This window comes from Microtus pennsylvanicus, chromosome 22, assembly GCF_037038515.1.
Source record: "Microtus pennsylvanicus isolate mMicPen1 chromosome 22, mMicPen1.hap1, whole genome shotgun sequence".
NCBI classification, from domain to species: domain Eukaryota; kingdom Metazoa; phylum Chordata; class Mammalia; order Rodentia; family Cricetidae; genus Microtus; species Microtus pennsylvanicus.
The window spans coordinates 25639215-25654795 of NC_134600.1; the positions used below are offsets into that span (position 1 = coordinate 25639215).

Sequence of the window (15581 nt, forward strand, 5' to 3'; positions counted from 1 at the left end):
CAGGCAGCAAGATGTCTTTGTCAATTCTAGAGTTTTGGAAGTTGCTTATAATGCACTTGTTGTTTACTTAGGTAATATTATATCCTTCTAAAGTCTTTAACAATGTTGAAGAATATATAGTTATGATAGAAGATAAAGTAGATATAAATTTTGTAACTAATTCTTGCTTGATCTCTCTTTTGTTATATGTGATTTAACTATGTTTAAGTTAAAACCTTCCCTTTTTATTTAAACAGAAAAGGGGAAATGGTGTGGGAGGTCCTTCTGTCTATGTGTTGTTTTTATTGGTTAATGAATAAAGAAACTGTTTTGGCCTATATCAAGGCAGAACTTAGTTAGGCAGTGGAAAATTAAACTGAATGCTGGGAGAAAGAAGATGAAGTCAGGAAGAAGCCATGTAGCCCTGCTGGGGACAAACACCGGAATTTTACCGGGTAAGCCACAGCCTTGTGGTGATACACCGATTAATAGAAATGGGTTAAATTAAGATGTAAGAGTTACCCAATAAGAATCTAGAGCTAATAGGCCAAGCAGTGATTTAATTAATACAGATTCTGTTTGATTATTTTGGGGTTGAGCAGCCAGGAACAAACAAGCAGCTTCTTACAACACAGGACAAGTTGTGACTGACCCCAGAAGCAATGAAAGGGCAGCCAGAATGTTCTCTGGTCCCTGATGTGTGGTGGCTAGATCAGCTATGGCAGACACATGTAGCAAGTGTGTGGGAGTAGGGGGATAAGAAAAATGCCATTTCCTCCCTGGACCAATCCCATACACTAGAAAAATGAGAAAAAAAAAGGCCAGTGGGTTGAAATTTCGGCATCCAAATTGGTTCTAAAGCTGCAGAGCTCCCAAGAATGCCTTTTTTTTGCCAGGCCTAGCCCTTCCACGGTTGGCACCACAAGGGCTATTATACTCTTCTACCTGCAAATGGAGGTATTTTAGTAAAAAGCAGGCTCCCTTAGAACAGAACATGGACTTTTAATTTATCAATAAGTGTATTTATTTGTAACGTTGTTTTTGGTAGAAGGTGAACTTGATAGATCACTGGGTTTGCTGTGTGAAATCTGAGTTTCAGAACGGGGCTTTGCCATTCTGAACATTAGCTACCTGTTTTCTAATTGTCCTGAAAGGTGCAGTCACTTTGCCTTCAAAGATTTCTCAATAAGAGCCCAATTCCGGATGCAAGCCATTTCTGGACTAAGGAATGATATCCAACTAAGAGTCAAGGACAAAAGCCTGAGTTCCCAGCAGTCCCAGGCCAGCGAGCCTCAGGCCTGGTGACTCATCTCATTCTTCTTAAGGAAGGTTTCAGTTCTGTGAGTCTCAGCTTGCCCAGTCCTGTTAGGAAACTGCTCTGCCAAGGTACAGGTGTCTGTATAGAGGTGAGGTATTTTTGTTTAGTTTTTGTGGGCCCAAAGCCACTAAATCTGTTTTGTAATGATTTTATTCAAGATTTCTCTTCAGAAAGACAGTCATATCTTTAATTTTTTTTGAGCGGCTCTTTAATCTAGTTATCTGGAGAGAAATTTTTCAGCCTACTGGTTAAGCTCTTTTAGACTCTAATCAGGCTGGCTTGTACTCCATTGTCCTGTTAATCAGGGTGTGACCAGTTCCTCAGCCTCTCCAGGCTTCATGTTCCCACTCTGCAAAGATGGCGATAACAAAAACTTGATTAAAAACTGACAACAAGAGCACAGTAAGCAATCGATATTTCATCTCTGTCCCATCTTTTACACCGTCATATAGCATAATTGCACAGTGTAAATTCGGATTTCCTGCTACTGCAGATTTTCGTCATTGCTATACACATGTACAGTGTTTCCACTGACGTGGTACATGCTCCCTGCACCTGCTTTTGCTCAAGGATGGTCATGAGAACGCTCTGGAAGCAACACCATGCAATATCCATGCCTCAGTTATGAAAGCATGCCCCGCTCCCCCTCGTCTCCTGAAACCTCGAACTCCTGTATACGAAGAGATGGCCACGCTGTGAGGTCACTCAAACTCTCTGGGTGACAGTCCCAGAACAGTCCATTTGGGAAGTCAACCCTGATACTCTCCCTCTGCCCTTCTTTGCTTGAACTCATGACTGGCTAAGACACTTCTTGGCTGTTAGCATCCTCTCTGTTAGTTTCCAGTGATTTCTGGATCTCTGTCTACACTGCTGATCTCCGCAGTTGTGAGATACATGAAAGGATGTATTGTTTTACCACTAAGTTTGGAGCATTCTTCTGTAGAACTCTGAAGAACATTTGGAAATGAATGAATGTAGACAATAATGAGATTAAGGGGAAATTTTCAGCATATTAGAACATCAGAACAAATCTTTTTTTTTAATATCTTTTTTTAAATTTATTTATTTATTAAGGATTTCTGCCTCCTCCCCGCCACCGCCTCCCATTTCCCTCCCCCTCCGCCGATCAAGTCCCCCTCCCTCATCTGCTTGAAGAGCAATCAGTGTTCCCTGACCTGTGGGAAGCCCAAGGACCGCCCACCTCTATCCAGGTCTCGTAAGGTATCTGTGTGCACACTGCCCAGTCCATGTGCGTTTGGTAGTAACTGCAGCTTGTTTTCCGTCTACGCCAAAGGGTCTGTGTTAATCCTAGAGCCCCAAGCACACGGAGTCACATGACCTGAGAGGCCTCTAGGGGAAGCGCACCAGCTCCTGCAGTCAGATTCCTCTTCTCTGCTCCAGAGAACCGAGCGGAAAAGAAAGAACTTGGTTTAAACAGACTCGGAATCGCTCAGTCTTATCAGACCAACCACGAAGAGAAATTCCTGAAATCAGGGAGCTGCAAGAGTCCTAGCCTGTTCATTAATAGTCTGACTTTCAAATGTAAACACACAGACCTTGCTGCGATGACAGTAAGAAGATAAACAATGGCCTAGGAGTAACACACGGAGAAACTGAGGCTGAATAAACTACAGCACGCTCGCCGTGATGGGAAGACTGGGTGCCTGTTACCCCGCAGTGAGAATTCTCTAGTGTCTCATCCTTCCTTTCAATGTAGAATTAAACGTGAGGATGGGGAGCAGAGTACCTAACGGTCTACCCTTGGCAAATACCGTTCACAGGAAACCCCTGTGTTGAACTGGGTGTTTGCCTCCTGACAGGCACACTCTCTCAAGCTGAGGTTGACTCACTAAGGTATCCTGGTTGTTGTCATGGTCACGTGGTCTTGGGGAACAGCCTTCTGACATTGCCCTTAGGGTGCTCGCGATCATTATACTAAAAATTCAAATGACTCTCTCGGAGCTATGTTCTTGGGGAAAAAAAAATATTTGCTAATGAGCTTTCTTTAATTAGGCTACAGAGGCCATGGAATGTATTAGTTTTCCTTTGTGTGCAGCTGTGGTCAGTGCATGTGATAAGAACATTCGAATGTTCTAGCATCAACAGGAGAGTAGAATCTCAAGGTGCAGTTCTCCACGTTGAGCGAGGGCGGCCATCCTGCAGCAGACTTGGGAAGATTAGATCAGGCTCTACGGTAGGAACATTTCCATGGGAGGATTTTCTTTTTCCTTCTCTACTTCTCCCCTTTTTAGTGCTAAGAGATCTTCACTAAGATGTCAGGCAAAGCACAGGCAGGCCAGTGCTTTTCCCACACCAGCCAAAGACGTTTCCTATCTGAAATGTAAATGTGTAGCAACACACTCCCTTCACTTTCAGTCATAATCCGAAGGTGTGATAATCTGTGCCAACATTTTAAAAAATGACTAGCTTCCTGTTTACCTTGAACAAGGACAAAGCAAGAAACTACAAATGAACAGTCAACAATTTATCAGACTACGATTTTTTTAAAAAAAAAATGCACAAAATTATTTATCCACTGACTACTAACAGAAGCCGAACGTTCACTCACAGAAGCGCGTGTTTTCCTTGTTCTCTTGTTTTCGTGCTCTACCAAATGATTGCAAATCCAGCTCCCCACATCTTAGCCACTCAGCCGGGCCTCTTCAAGTGTACCACACATAAGGTTTTAATTTATGAGGGCTCATCTGTATTTCTTGGCTGGAGCCTCACAAAAGACTACATTGTAAATCCAGTGGAAATGCCTGCATGTCGTGGGGAAGTTTTGTCATTTAGCACACACCATTTCCAGTCGTACAGCGTCAACAGAACTAACTGGGGAGAAGGCCTAGGGACTTCAGAGTTGGCTCTTTCCAAGATGGAGGAGTACACGCGGCAAAAATCTCACTTGATAGCATCCTCTTTGAATGCCAAGAAAATTGAAGTAATTAGGATTTATTTGTTGGTGAAAATTCAGTGTTATTTTGTTCCTAAATACTTCCTATCTCTATCTTAAAATGTCCTGTGATACATGTGTGGAAGGATTCACACTTAGGCTTAATGGACAAACCCAGCTAAGCGGACTCTTTACTGTATTTAAAATGTAAATGCTAATAAATTACAGCTCACTTAGATGATAAGTTGGTTTAAGAGCTTATTATGACTCAGCTATGAGGACTCTGTGAGGTGAAAGTTATGACAATCTCCTTTGTTCTATCTTGCCTTTATTAATGGGTGTCAGTGAGATATTTCAATGCATGTAGTGTGGACTAACTGATCGAATCCAGACATCTTTTCCTGCCTTCCCACTCACTTCCTAACCTCAATAATCCCTACGCTACACTTAGGTAAAGTGTTTTTGTTTGTTTGTGTAGTTAGTGAATTTTAACTTCCACATATAAAAAGGAGCATACTGTACCTAAAAATCTCTTTTTGCTAAGTTGTTTTTAAAGAAAACTGTGCGTGTGTTTGTGTCTAAAGGAAGGACTTTTCCAAGAGAGTTATAAACTGAAGTTCTGAGCATGAGTGGATGCAAGAAGCATCTCATCAATGCTAAAAACGTATTTGTGTAAAGATGAACACAGAAGAGACAGTTGTTTCTAGAAATGCTGCAAAAGTATGCAGATGGTTTTTTTTTTTGGGGGGGGGGGGTAAGGAGATGGACCAGTTAGTAAAGGCTTGCCTTGCAAACATGATGTCTATAGTTTGGATCCTTGATAACACACACAGACACACACACACACACACACACACACACACAATGGCTTAGTGGCATTCGCCGGAACTCTCTATCCATCCAGTCCAGATGTGTCATTGTGCTCTGGGTAGAGCGGGAGGTCCTGCCTCAAAAAGGTAAGGGGGGCAGTGATGAAGGAGGCTAGCCAGCCGGCGTCTACATCTGCCTCCACCTGTGTGTGCACAAGGTACTCACACGTACACAGGCACAACTTGTTGAAAACACTCGCTCTCAGAGAACAGATATGTTTTAGTAGATAATTATTAGCGTATGTAGCTGGGTGTAATGGCACATGCCTGTTATCCCAATACTTAGAAGACTGAAACAGGTGGATCGGAAGTTTCAGGTCAACCTGGGTTATAAAGATAATCTCAAAATAAAACAACAACAAAAGTTAAAGGGGGATTATGCAGAACTTTCTGGGGATGGCAATCAATAGGAAAAGTTGGAAATCTCTAGTAAAATGTTAAGTACTCTAAACCAAGTCTATCTCTTGAAAGACAGCAGATGGGACTCCTCTTTGCTGCTACCCCAGAGAGGGGAGAACATACAGTGAGCCCCTTTACCACTGTTGACCCCTCAAACAATCAGCATGCTTACCTGGGGCTCCAAAGCACGGTGGAGCAAGTTTTCTCTTTCTCCTGACACATCTGTGAGATCCAGAAGTAAGAGTCCAAGTATTGTGATACAGTGTGATACAGTGTGATACAGCTTCACAATGCATAGACCATCCCAGCTGTACTCAGTCTGCATTCTGGGGACTGTTAGTGCAAGCAGAACATTGATGTGATCTCTCTCTCTCTCTCTCTCTCTCTCTCTCTCTCTCTCTCTCTCTCTCTGTGTGTGTGTGTGTGTGTGTGTGTGTGTGTGTGTGTATAAAATAATGCTGGATAGGACAAAGGTTAAAGTGAGATTTATTATTTACTTTAGCACTTCTCATAGACTTTAGACTATCATAAATCTCCAATAAGAACATAGAGTATGTTTTTTTATATAAATTTCTTTGAACAAACTTATTTTACAGAACACCCCTAGGGAAGATCATGCATTGCACAGAAGACAGTTTGGAAAATCTGGCCCAACTCAACAGCGAATCTCAGTGTTTCACCTACACGAGTATCCTGCTGCAGGAAGCCACATTAAAGACCAAGGGGCCACCATGATATTCACCTAGAAACTGTGTTTTCTTCTGTGATTTATTTGGAAGTGGGTATGCTTACAGATTGCACTCGGTGGTCAGACTCAAGGCCTAGCCTGATATGTACTATCACTGAGAATTTAGTATTGTTTAGTACCAAGAGACTTAGATTCACCTGTTAATGTGAGGCTAATAATCAATATCCATAACAAAATACATTTCAAACAACACAATGCGGGTGAATCAATGTCAAGAAAGTATCCGAGGTATAGTCTCAGAAGAACATCGTCGTAATCCATGATATAATTTCTGTTATTCAACAGAGGCTATCTAAGCCTGTCATCTGAAAGCAATAACAAACCAAATTCCTTCCCAGTGGGTCCCTCTGGCTGCACCTGAAGGGTCTACCTAGCTGCTTGAGTGCCTATAGGAAACCATGTAACTGAAACAGATCTCTATCCCTCATTTCTCACCGTCCACACTCAACTGGTGTGAGCAGCTTGTGAATCTTCACACTTTTAAAGAAAGATCTGCTCAAAGGAGATCTTTGAAATAAGAAAAAAACGTAGCCGATTCTGATGCCTGACTACGTAATACTAAGGAAGAAATCAGGTTATGTCTATGTCTATTAGTTTATGTTGGAGTAGTTGAAATGTTTTATTACCAAGGCCGTAACATTTCATACTAATTTAATAATTTTTTAATCCGTGAATCTCAAAACTTTCCACGTCCCCAGAAAATAGTGTTTTAAATACAGCACTCAAATTTCTCTGCTAATATTTTTTCCTTTTCTCCACTGCCTGCATCACCGTCTCAGTGGTCTTTCTCTGTAATGAGTTGGTGCTGGTGACCATGGTGCGCCGTGTACGGATTGCTTACTTTTCAAAACTGATTTTTATTTTTTAAACATTAGTAGCAACTTCTGTGTTATGAGTGCTTAGTATGTAAAACGTTGTATTGACGCAACAAATAAACAGGAAATCTGCTTTAAAGGACTTAAACACTGAAAGGCAACTCTTAGAAAATGATCTCTTTTCAAATTTCATATAGTCTTTTCTATGTGATCTCTTTAAAGAAAGAATCTACTAAAAAACCGACTTTAAAAACAATAACAGGAACGAAAGTGACTTGAAAGACTGTGGAAACTGATGAAATCCAAGTCAGATAATCCATTAACCTGAAGCCGACACATCCCTTAAATCTGGACCTAGTGTTGTGAATTGTAAACTGGAGAAAAACTTAGTTCCTGGATGATATCTTTGGTCGGATGGCAGCTTCAGGGTCCACGACATGAGAAGAATGACCTGTGTTCCTGTAGGTGAAAACCCTGGCTGTCCTTCTCAGCCTCCTTCCTAATCTCATCGCTAGGTGGGAGACGAAAGTTCGGGAATTTCGTTAGAGCAACTTTGAAAACAGAGCTGTTTCTTATTCTGTGAAACAGACCAAGCCCTCTGTACTATTTCGTGCTCTGTCCTATTTCTTTGAAGAGAAAGAGAGACTGTGGGGTCTTAGTGGTGGTAAAGGAGCTGATACATTTGAATAACTTCACGTCCCACCTAGCACCGTCAGCTCAATAATGTTGAGGATGAAACACAAGACAGGTGCATCTTTATAACAGATGTCTAAGAGGAGGGAGCTGGCTCAGTGAAGATGCTGTGCCTGGGGTACTGTGAGGAAAATGGGTAGGCAGCGTAGAGGAAGGTTAGGGAGCCCGTACCTGGGAGTCTGTGGATCAGCATAGTGGAAGGTTAGGGAGCCCGTACCTGGGAGTCTGTGGATCAGCATAGTGGAAGGTTAGGGAGCCCGTACCTGGGAGTCTGGACCAGGAAGATATAGGAAGATAAAATGAGCAGTGAACATGAGTGTTCAGAAGAGGACTTTCCCTCCCACCTCATTCTCACCATCAAAATGTGACAGATGGGTAACGTTCAACGCTTCTGTCCCCAAATACCTGTGGCCTGACTATGTATTTAGTACCTGTTGCTCTTTTAAAAAATGCTAGGAACTTAAAGAAATTCTTTTGTTCTCTTCAAAAATACTTTAAATCATGCCAGGCACAGTGGTGTGTACCTGTGGTCAAGCTACCCAGAAGTCTGAGGCATGGGGATAGCTTCACACGGGCTTCCATGCAAAGACTCAAAATAAACGTTAAAATGAACATCAAGGTTTCTATGAACATATCTATGAGACAAAATAGCTGCCACTCTGATTTCATAGAGAAAGGTATGTCTGCAGCTTCCCTCAGACACCAACATGGTGACAAACCTCGCAGAGGGTGTAGACAAGTCCCATCTTGAGCGCTGATCTGTATGTATAGAGGAATGTTGATGTTTCTTCAGGACAGCTTTGCACCCTGTTCCCTGTTTCAGTCACCCAGGAACCACTTCCTGTTTGGGGGGGGAGCCACCTGCAATAGCGCCCTATTGTTTGAACACTTTGGCCCCTGCTATTTTGCATGAGTTAAAGAGCCCTTTCTTTCCCTTCATGCCCAGGGCGTGCACACTCTCTGATCCAGCCCTTCAGAAACTTAAGCTGTTCTAGGCTTCTGTCTTTCGCATTTGACATCTGTCTCTCTGTAGGACCCTCCCACACCTTGTGGCCTGTGTTAGTTGCCCATTTGTTTCCCTTGTGCCCTTTTGATCGCGGGTGTACATTGCCATTGTCACTGGTTTACATTCCTGTGTCCACTGTACTGTGCCCTGCTTTAAGGATGCGCCAGGTCTTCGTCTGTGTCCCTTACCTCCGGCGACAGTGCTCAGTGTATAAATGGATGTCTGGTAAGTATCTACTGAACAAATGAATATATAAACGATAGAAAATAATAGGGAAACAGTCTCTCCAGATAAGGCTCATCAAGGAGAGAAAAATCTCAATAGAATTAGTAAAACGCAATGGTACTTTATTGAAAATCTGAGCCACGTAAATTCCTTAAAATAATCAAGAAAAAAAGTGTGTGTATCTACTGAGACAGATTCATATTCTCTCTCTCTCTCTCTCTCTCTCTCTCTCTCTCTCTCTCTCTCTCTCTCTCTCTCTCTCTGTGTGTGTGTGTGTGTGTGTGTGTGTGTGAGCCTGGTTGGCCCTTAGCTTTCAAACTAGATTTGGTTGTGTTTTGTATTCAAACGAATACCTTCAGCTGTGAGCACCTCAGCTGGGGACTTAAATACCGGACTCAGCAGTGTCCCGAGTTCAAAAGGGGCCCCCTAAGGGTCCGGGATTGCTCCTCTGTCTGGGTGTACCCTGGGTCTGACGCTGGGGCACCCGAGGCTTCGGTTCTCAGGTTCTCAACAGCTTTCCTCTAACATTTAATGGGTAGCTAGCTCTCCTTTGCTTGTTTCTGATCCCATTAAAAAGGAGGGGTGAAGTATGACTGCCCGAAGTACATTACTAATAGAAGGCGCATCTGAGCTCACATTTTACATCCCACCAAACTTTGGTTCTGTTGTTTTCTTTCGACAGTGATCCAGGGAAATGGCGCGTCCAAGAGCCCGCCGAGCCCAGCCTGCCAGCTCCACGGTTTATTGGAGTCATATTTTCAACAAAATCTCGACAGACTTAAGACTCAAAGGAAACCCGATTCTCAAGTCAGGGGCACGCATTCAGAACCAGCGCTCAACGTAGCTGTTTGTGACTAGAGTCAAGGGTAGGATTTTTAAAACATGAAAGTAGATTTAAAAAAAAAAAAGCAGAGCAGAGCTAAATCCCGCGGCCCGCCGACTCCTATTCATTATCTCCAGCAGCATATGGGACCATTCTCTTACTTGTCCTTGCTCTTTCTTCCTCGCAAGCAAAAGCAACCTAGCCCGTCCCGCTTCATAGCTACTCTTTGTGCCTGAGCGGTGCCTCTGCCACCACCACCTCCAGCACCACCACCACTTCCTCCTCCTCCCGCCTGCAGCCGGTTCCAGCCGAGGCTGGGAGGGAAAGGGCTCCCTTTTACGCTCGGCAGCGGGTGCCGCGATTGGGCGACGGTCCCTGAGCCTCTAGCTCCGTGTCGGTTTCAAGGCTCCTCCCTCTCGGTGAAAGACAGACTGCGGGGCGCCTGGAAACCGGTTGGAGGGCGCGCGAGGGAGAGGAGAGGCAGCGAGTTGAGGGATTGACACAAATGGTCAGGCGGCGGCCGAGGAGGAGGAGGCGGAGGCGCAGGGGGGACCCGAGGCGGCGGCGAGGCTGCCGAGAGTTGCCCGCTCCTCTCCCAGGCTGCGGCCACTAGCGCGGCGCCGCGGGCCGAGAGCCACCAGCCCGCCGCGGGCCGGGAAGGAGGGACGCGATCCCGGATCGCCGGGACCGCTCGCGTTCGTTCTCCCTGCCGCCCGCGCTTCATGAACCGCAAGTTTCTGCGGCGGCGGCGGCGGCTGCGGGACTCCGAGCAGGATCTGGGCGAGCGGGTGGAGCGCGATCGCAGCCCGACGGAGGGCACGAGAGGGGACCAGCTCTCCCCGAAGACCCTGGGAGCCGCCACCCGCCGCGCCGCTGCCTGCCCCAGCCGACCGGCGCCGAGGAGGGAGCCGAAAAAGTATGGCTGAGGAGGCGGCGCCTAGCGAGTCCCCGGCCTCGGGCCGGCCGAGCTGGGAACTTTGTGCCGGGGCTCTCCGGGACCAGCGGGAGGCGGTGGGGCGCGGGGAAGCGACCGGCCACCGCCTTCCCCGAGCTGACCCCCGGCGCTGGGCCAGCGGGCTGCTGCTGCTGCTTTGGCTGCTGGAGGCTCCGCTGCTGTTGGGGGTCCGAGCGCAGGCGGCGGGCCAGGTACCCGGGCCGGGCCAGCAAGCCCCGCCGCCGCCCCAGCAGCAGCAGGGCGGGCAGCAGTACAACGGCGAACGGGGCATCTCCATCCCGGACCACGGCTACTGCCAGCCCATATCCATTCCGCTGTGCACGGACATCGCCTACAACCAGACCATCATGCCCAACCTGCTGGGCCACACGAACCAGGAGGACGCGGGCTTGGAGGTGCATCAGTTCTACCCGCTGGTGAAGGTGCAGTGCTCCGCCGAGCTCAAGTTCTTCCTGTGCTCCATGTATGCGCCGGTGTGCACGGTGCTGGAGCAGGCGCTGCCGCCCTGCCGCTCCCTCTGCGAGCGCGCGCGCCAGGGCTGCGAGGCGCTCATGAACAAGTTCGGCTTCCAGTGGCCCGACACGCTCAAGTGTGAGAAGTTCCCGGTGCACGGCGCTGGAGAGTTGTGCGTGGGCCAGAACACGTCCGACAAAGGTACCCCGACTCCCTCCTTGCTGCCTGAGTTCTGGACCAGCAATCCGCAACACGGCGGCGGTGGTTACCGAGGTGGCTATCCGGGGGGCGCCGGCACGGTGGAGCGGGGCAAGTTCTCCTGCCCGCGCGCCCTCAGAGTACCCTCCTACCTCAACTATCACTTTCTGGGGGAGAAGGACTGCGGCGCACCCTGCGAACCCACCAAGGTCTATGGGCTCATGTACTTCGGGCCGGAGGAGCTGCGCTTCTCGCGCACCTGGATTGGCATCTGGTCGGTGCTATGCTGCGCCTCCACGCTCTTCACGGTGCTCACGTACCTAGTGGACATGCGGCGCTTCAGCTACCCTGAACGGCCCATCATTTTCTTGTCCGGCTGCTACACAGCGGTGGCCGTGGCCTACATCGCTGGCTTTCTGCTGGAGGACCGGGTGGTGTGTAACGACAAGTTTGCCGAGGACGGGGCGCGCACGGTCGCGCAGGGCACTAAGAAGGAGGGGTGCACCATCCTCTTTATGATGCTCTACTTCTTCAGCATGGCCAGCTCCATCTGGTGGGTGATCCTGTCCCTCACCTGGTTCCTGGCAGCCGGCATGAAGTGGGGCCACGAAGCCATCGAGGCCAACTCGCAGTATTTTCACCTAGCCGCCTGGGCTGTACCAGCCATCAAAACTATAACCATCCTGGCGTTGGGCCAGGTGGACGGCGATGTACTGAGCGGAGTGTGTTTTGTGGGGCTTAACAATGTGGATGCGCTGCGGGGCTTTGTGCTGGCGCCGCTCTTCGTATACCTGTTCATCGGCACATCTTTCCTGCTGGCCGGTTTCGTGTCACTCTTCCGCATCCGCACCATCATGAAACATGACGGCACCAAGACCGAGAAGCTGGAGAAGCTGATGGTGCGCATCGGCGTCTTCAGCGTGCTCTACACGGTGCCGGCTACCATCGTCATTGCCTGCTACTTCTATGAGCAGGCCTTCCGGGACCAGTGGGAGCGCAGCTGGGTGGCCCAGAGCTGCAAGAGTTATGCCATCCCCTGCCCTCACCTCCAGGGGGGTGGAGGCGTCCCACCACACCCGCCCATGAGCCCCGACTTTACAGTCTTCATGATCAAGTATCTCATGACGCTGATCGTGGGCATCACATCTGGTTTCTGGATCTGGTCCGGCAAGACACTGAACTCTTGGAGGAAGTTCTACACGAGGCTGACCAACAGCAAACAGGGGGAGACTACCGTCTGAGACCTGAACTATGCCTTCTTTCCCAGGTCTTGGTCAGATCCTGCCCTTGTCTGAAAGCTGGCCCATGGAATTTCTGCCAAGCCTGGCCATGCCAGGCTTCCTCGCTAGACACTCAACTTTTGCAGGCTCCTTCCAACAAACAACAGAGCTCCTGCAAAAACTTCCATCCCTGGGGTAAAGGAGAGAGGGCCCAACTGCCAGAGGGGTGTGTGTGTGTGTGTGTGTGTGTGTGTGTGTGTGTGTGTGTGGACCCATCTCTCCAGTCTTAGCTCTGATGCTTGGACTGTATGCTTTTATGATTGTAAATAGCCCATGTAAGATTTTTGTAAGTATATTTGTATTTAAAGACTACCGAACACGCGATTTTCCTTTCTTTATAAAAATGTTTAATTATTTAGGGAGGTTTAAGTATTTGAAGCTTTTCTCACTTGCCTTTTTCTGAAGACTACAGAGGAGGTACAAGGGAGCACACTTGCTGAGTGCCCGGCCCTTGTGCCCACCGCAGTTGTGGGAGCGCTGGCCTGGCTCTCAATGGCACTGAGGGCTGGGACAGGGTGCCTCTCGAGGGTCATTTTCCATCGCTGCTTCCTTCAGCTTCTCTCTCCCCTCCTTGCTTGCAGTAGAAACTCAAGGTGCAGAACTTCACAAAGTTTCCCCATCTGGAGGTGGGTCCCGCCCATTCTAGTTCCTCCCCCATTTAGAGGCACAGTGTAGAGCCTTGCCCCTGTGACTTCCCGTGCTGATTGTTGAGAGCCACCTTCCAGTTTCATAGAGGCCCACCGGGTGGTCACTGCCTGTTGACCCAGCCTCCCTCTTCCCTGCTGTCCCTCGCCTGGATGTTCCCTCCTCCCATCTAAACTGGTCAGAGAGTAAGTGTGATAACTAATGCCTAACTTCGGAAAGTCTGACTTTGTATGGGTGATCTCATTTTCCTCTTTAGTGTAAGAACCTGCTGTGGGTTTGGCCATCATTATGGAAAGACGTGGCTAGTGATTGTGGAAGAGCAGTAAGCTTTGTGTGGGTTGGAAGAATCTGAAGAGGGAGATTATAAATTGTTAGTTCTAATTGCATTTTGATGGTTGAGAACCTGCTCCCGCCCTTCCCCCACCCAATCCCGTGAGGCTGCCTGCTTTTAGATTTTACCTTTCTATGAAATGGAGACTTTGAGGTTGCCTGGAAAGCCTTGTGAGGAGTTGATCTTTGCCTTCCTTAACAGGATAGCAGAGCATTCATAGATTATGAAAATTTAGGGAGATCTCAGTGGAGTGGACTTCCTCAAAATGAAACGCTGTTTTCTGGTTTTAATCAAATTGTAATTAGACTTGTATCAACTGTACAGCTGAGAAGTTGTACAGAATCAACATATTATGATGCCTCAGCCACTCATTCTGAGGGAGGAGCCATCCACAGCCCCAGGAATAGTCTGGTATACTTCCGAAGACAGAGGAGGTGGATGTGAGAAACAAACGCAATGTAGGCGTGCATGCTGAATCGGAAGTGTGTCCATTCCTACTGCATCCTACCCACCGTGTGTGCTCCTGTGTGGATTTACAGCAGTATGCCGAGTGTGAATCTCTCAAAGCCATTTAGAACATTCACGTTAGTTCTCTCTGAAGAGGAGACAAGCAGTCCTCCTGATTGTAGTGTTTAAGAGTTTATCAAAAACGCCGGCACATAGGACCTAAATTTATCTGTCTGTCGTTCCCTAAACTGACATTGGTTTTTGAATTTGGTATGCATTTATTCTGTCCATTTATCACAAGACCATTTATATTTATAGAGGAATAGAAGTTTATATATATATAAAATGCCATATTTTTAATTTCGCAAATAAAAAAAAATGAAAGTTTTGTACGAAATCACATTGTTTTGTGCCTCATAACAACAGATCGTTCTGAAGCATCTTCTCAGTTTATAATTCAGCCTCGTATCCAGCCCCACAATGCACAACCTCAAGAATTGGAGAGAAAGTCTAATCCAGAGAATGCCCAGCCTGCCTACCTTCCGAGTAGCATCCACCAAGTCCCATGCAAAAGCTTCTGCTGGCAGCAGAAGGCTTCAATGTTGTTTGGAATAATAATAATATCAAACGATACTATTATTAAAAGGTAACTCTCACTTTTAACATTGAAGGTTTTTTTTTTCTTTCAAGGGAAGCATTTCCATGACTTTTGCTATGGAGGTTTATCATTCAGTCCTCACCTCTGATGCTCCATGAGGGATTGTCTTGTCTTCCTGTTACCTACACACTCCAAACACAAAAGCAGGCAATCCGTAAGTGGCCACCGACTCGGTTCCTAAGCATCTTAGGAGAGCAGTAGACCATGGAAGTCTGGTGTTTCGTTTGTTTGTTTGTTTACTTCTGAAGATTCCATTTTCATATTGTTCAAAGAGCCTTTCTTTCCTTTAGGAATTTCCCAGTTGACCTACTCTGCCTCAGAATTTATATGTATATGTGTGTATGTATCTGTACACATGTATGTGACTATATATAGACATAATTAAATTTTAAAATAGAAATACACAGTTTACATTTTATAATATGGAAATGATATGAGAAAGGAATGCTACTGAAAAACTTCAAATATCTGGAGATTAAAAACACCTTTATTACATTTTTCCATTACTTTTTAAAGTAAAAGAACAAAAGGCTAAAGAGAAACTATACTATAAAGAATGGTCTTCAGGTTGTCAGGGAATTGTGTTATACATCTTAATTCTTTTTAAGACACTTAAATTTTAATTTAATGGAAAACATATCATTTTAAGTATCAAGAAGCAGTATTTTTATTTTTTGTTACATTAATAGAAAAGGTAATATTTGAGAACATTTTATACATAGATACACATGAAAAACAGTAATTCTGTAGCCAACTTAAAACATGTTTCATTAGGTAATTATGTAACATTTGGGAGAAAATTTCAAGACAATTCATTAGTTTTGATCTCAGGAATAAATGTCAAAA

General features: G+C 46.3%; 1 protein-coding gene across 1 annotated transcript; it reads left to right on the forward strand.

The window, feature by feature from the left end:
• The first annotated feature begins 10550 nt into the window (after nt 1-10550).
• On the forward strand, nt 10551-14740 carry Fzd1 (frizzled class receptor 1). The gene has a single exon (XM_075956025.1). It carries the CDS (start codon nt 10687-10689, stop codon nt 12613-12615), a length of 1929 nt encoding a protein of 642 aa, XP_075812140.1. The 5' UTR covers nt 10551-10686; the 3' UTR covers nt 12616-14740.
• The last annotated feature ends 841 nt before the right edge of the window (nt 14741-15581 follow it).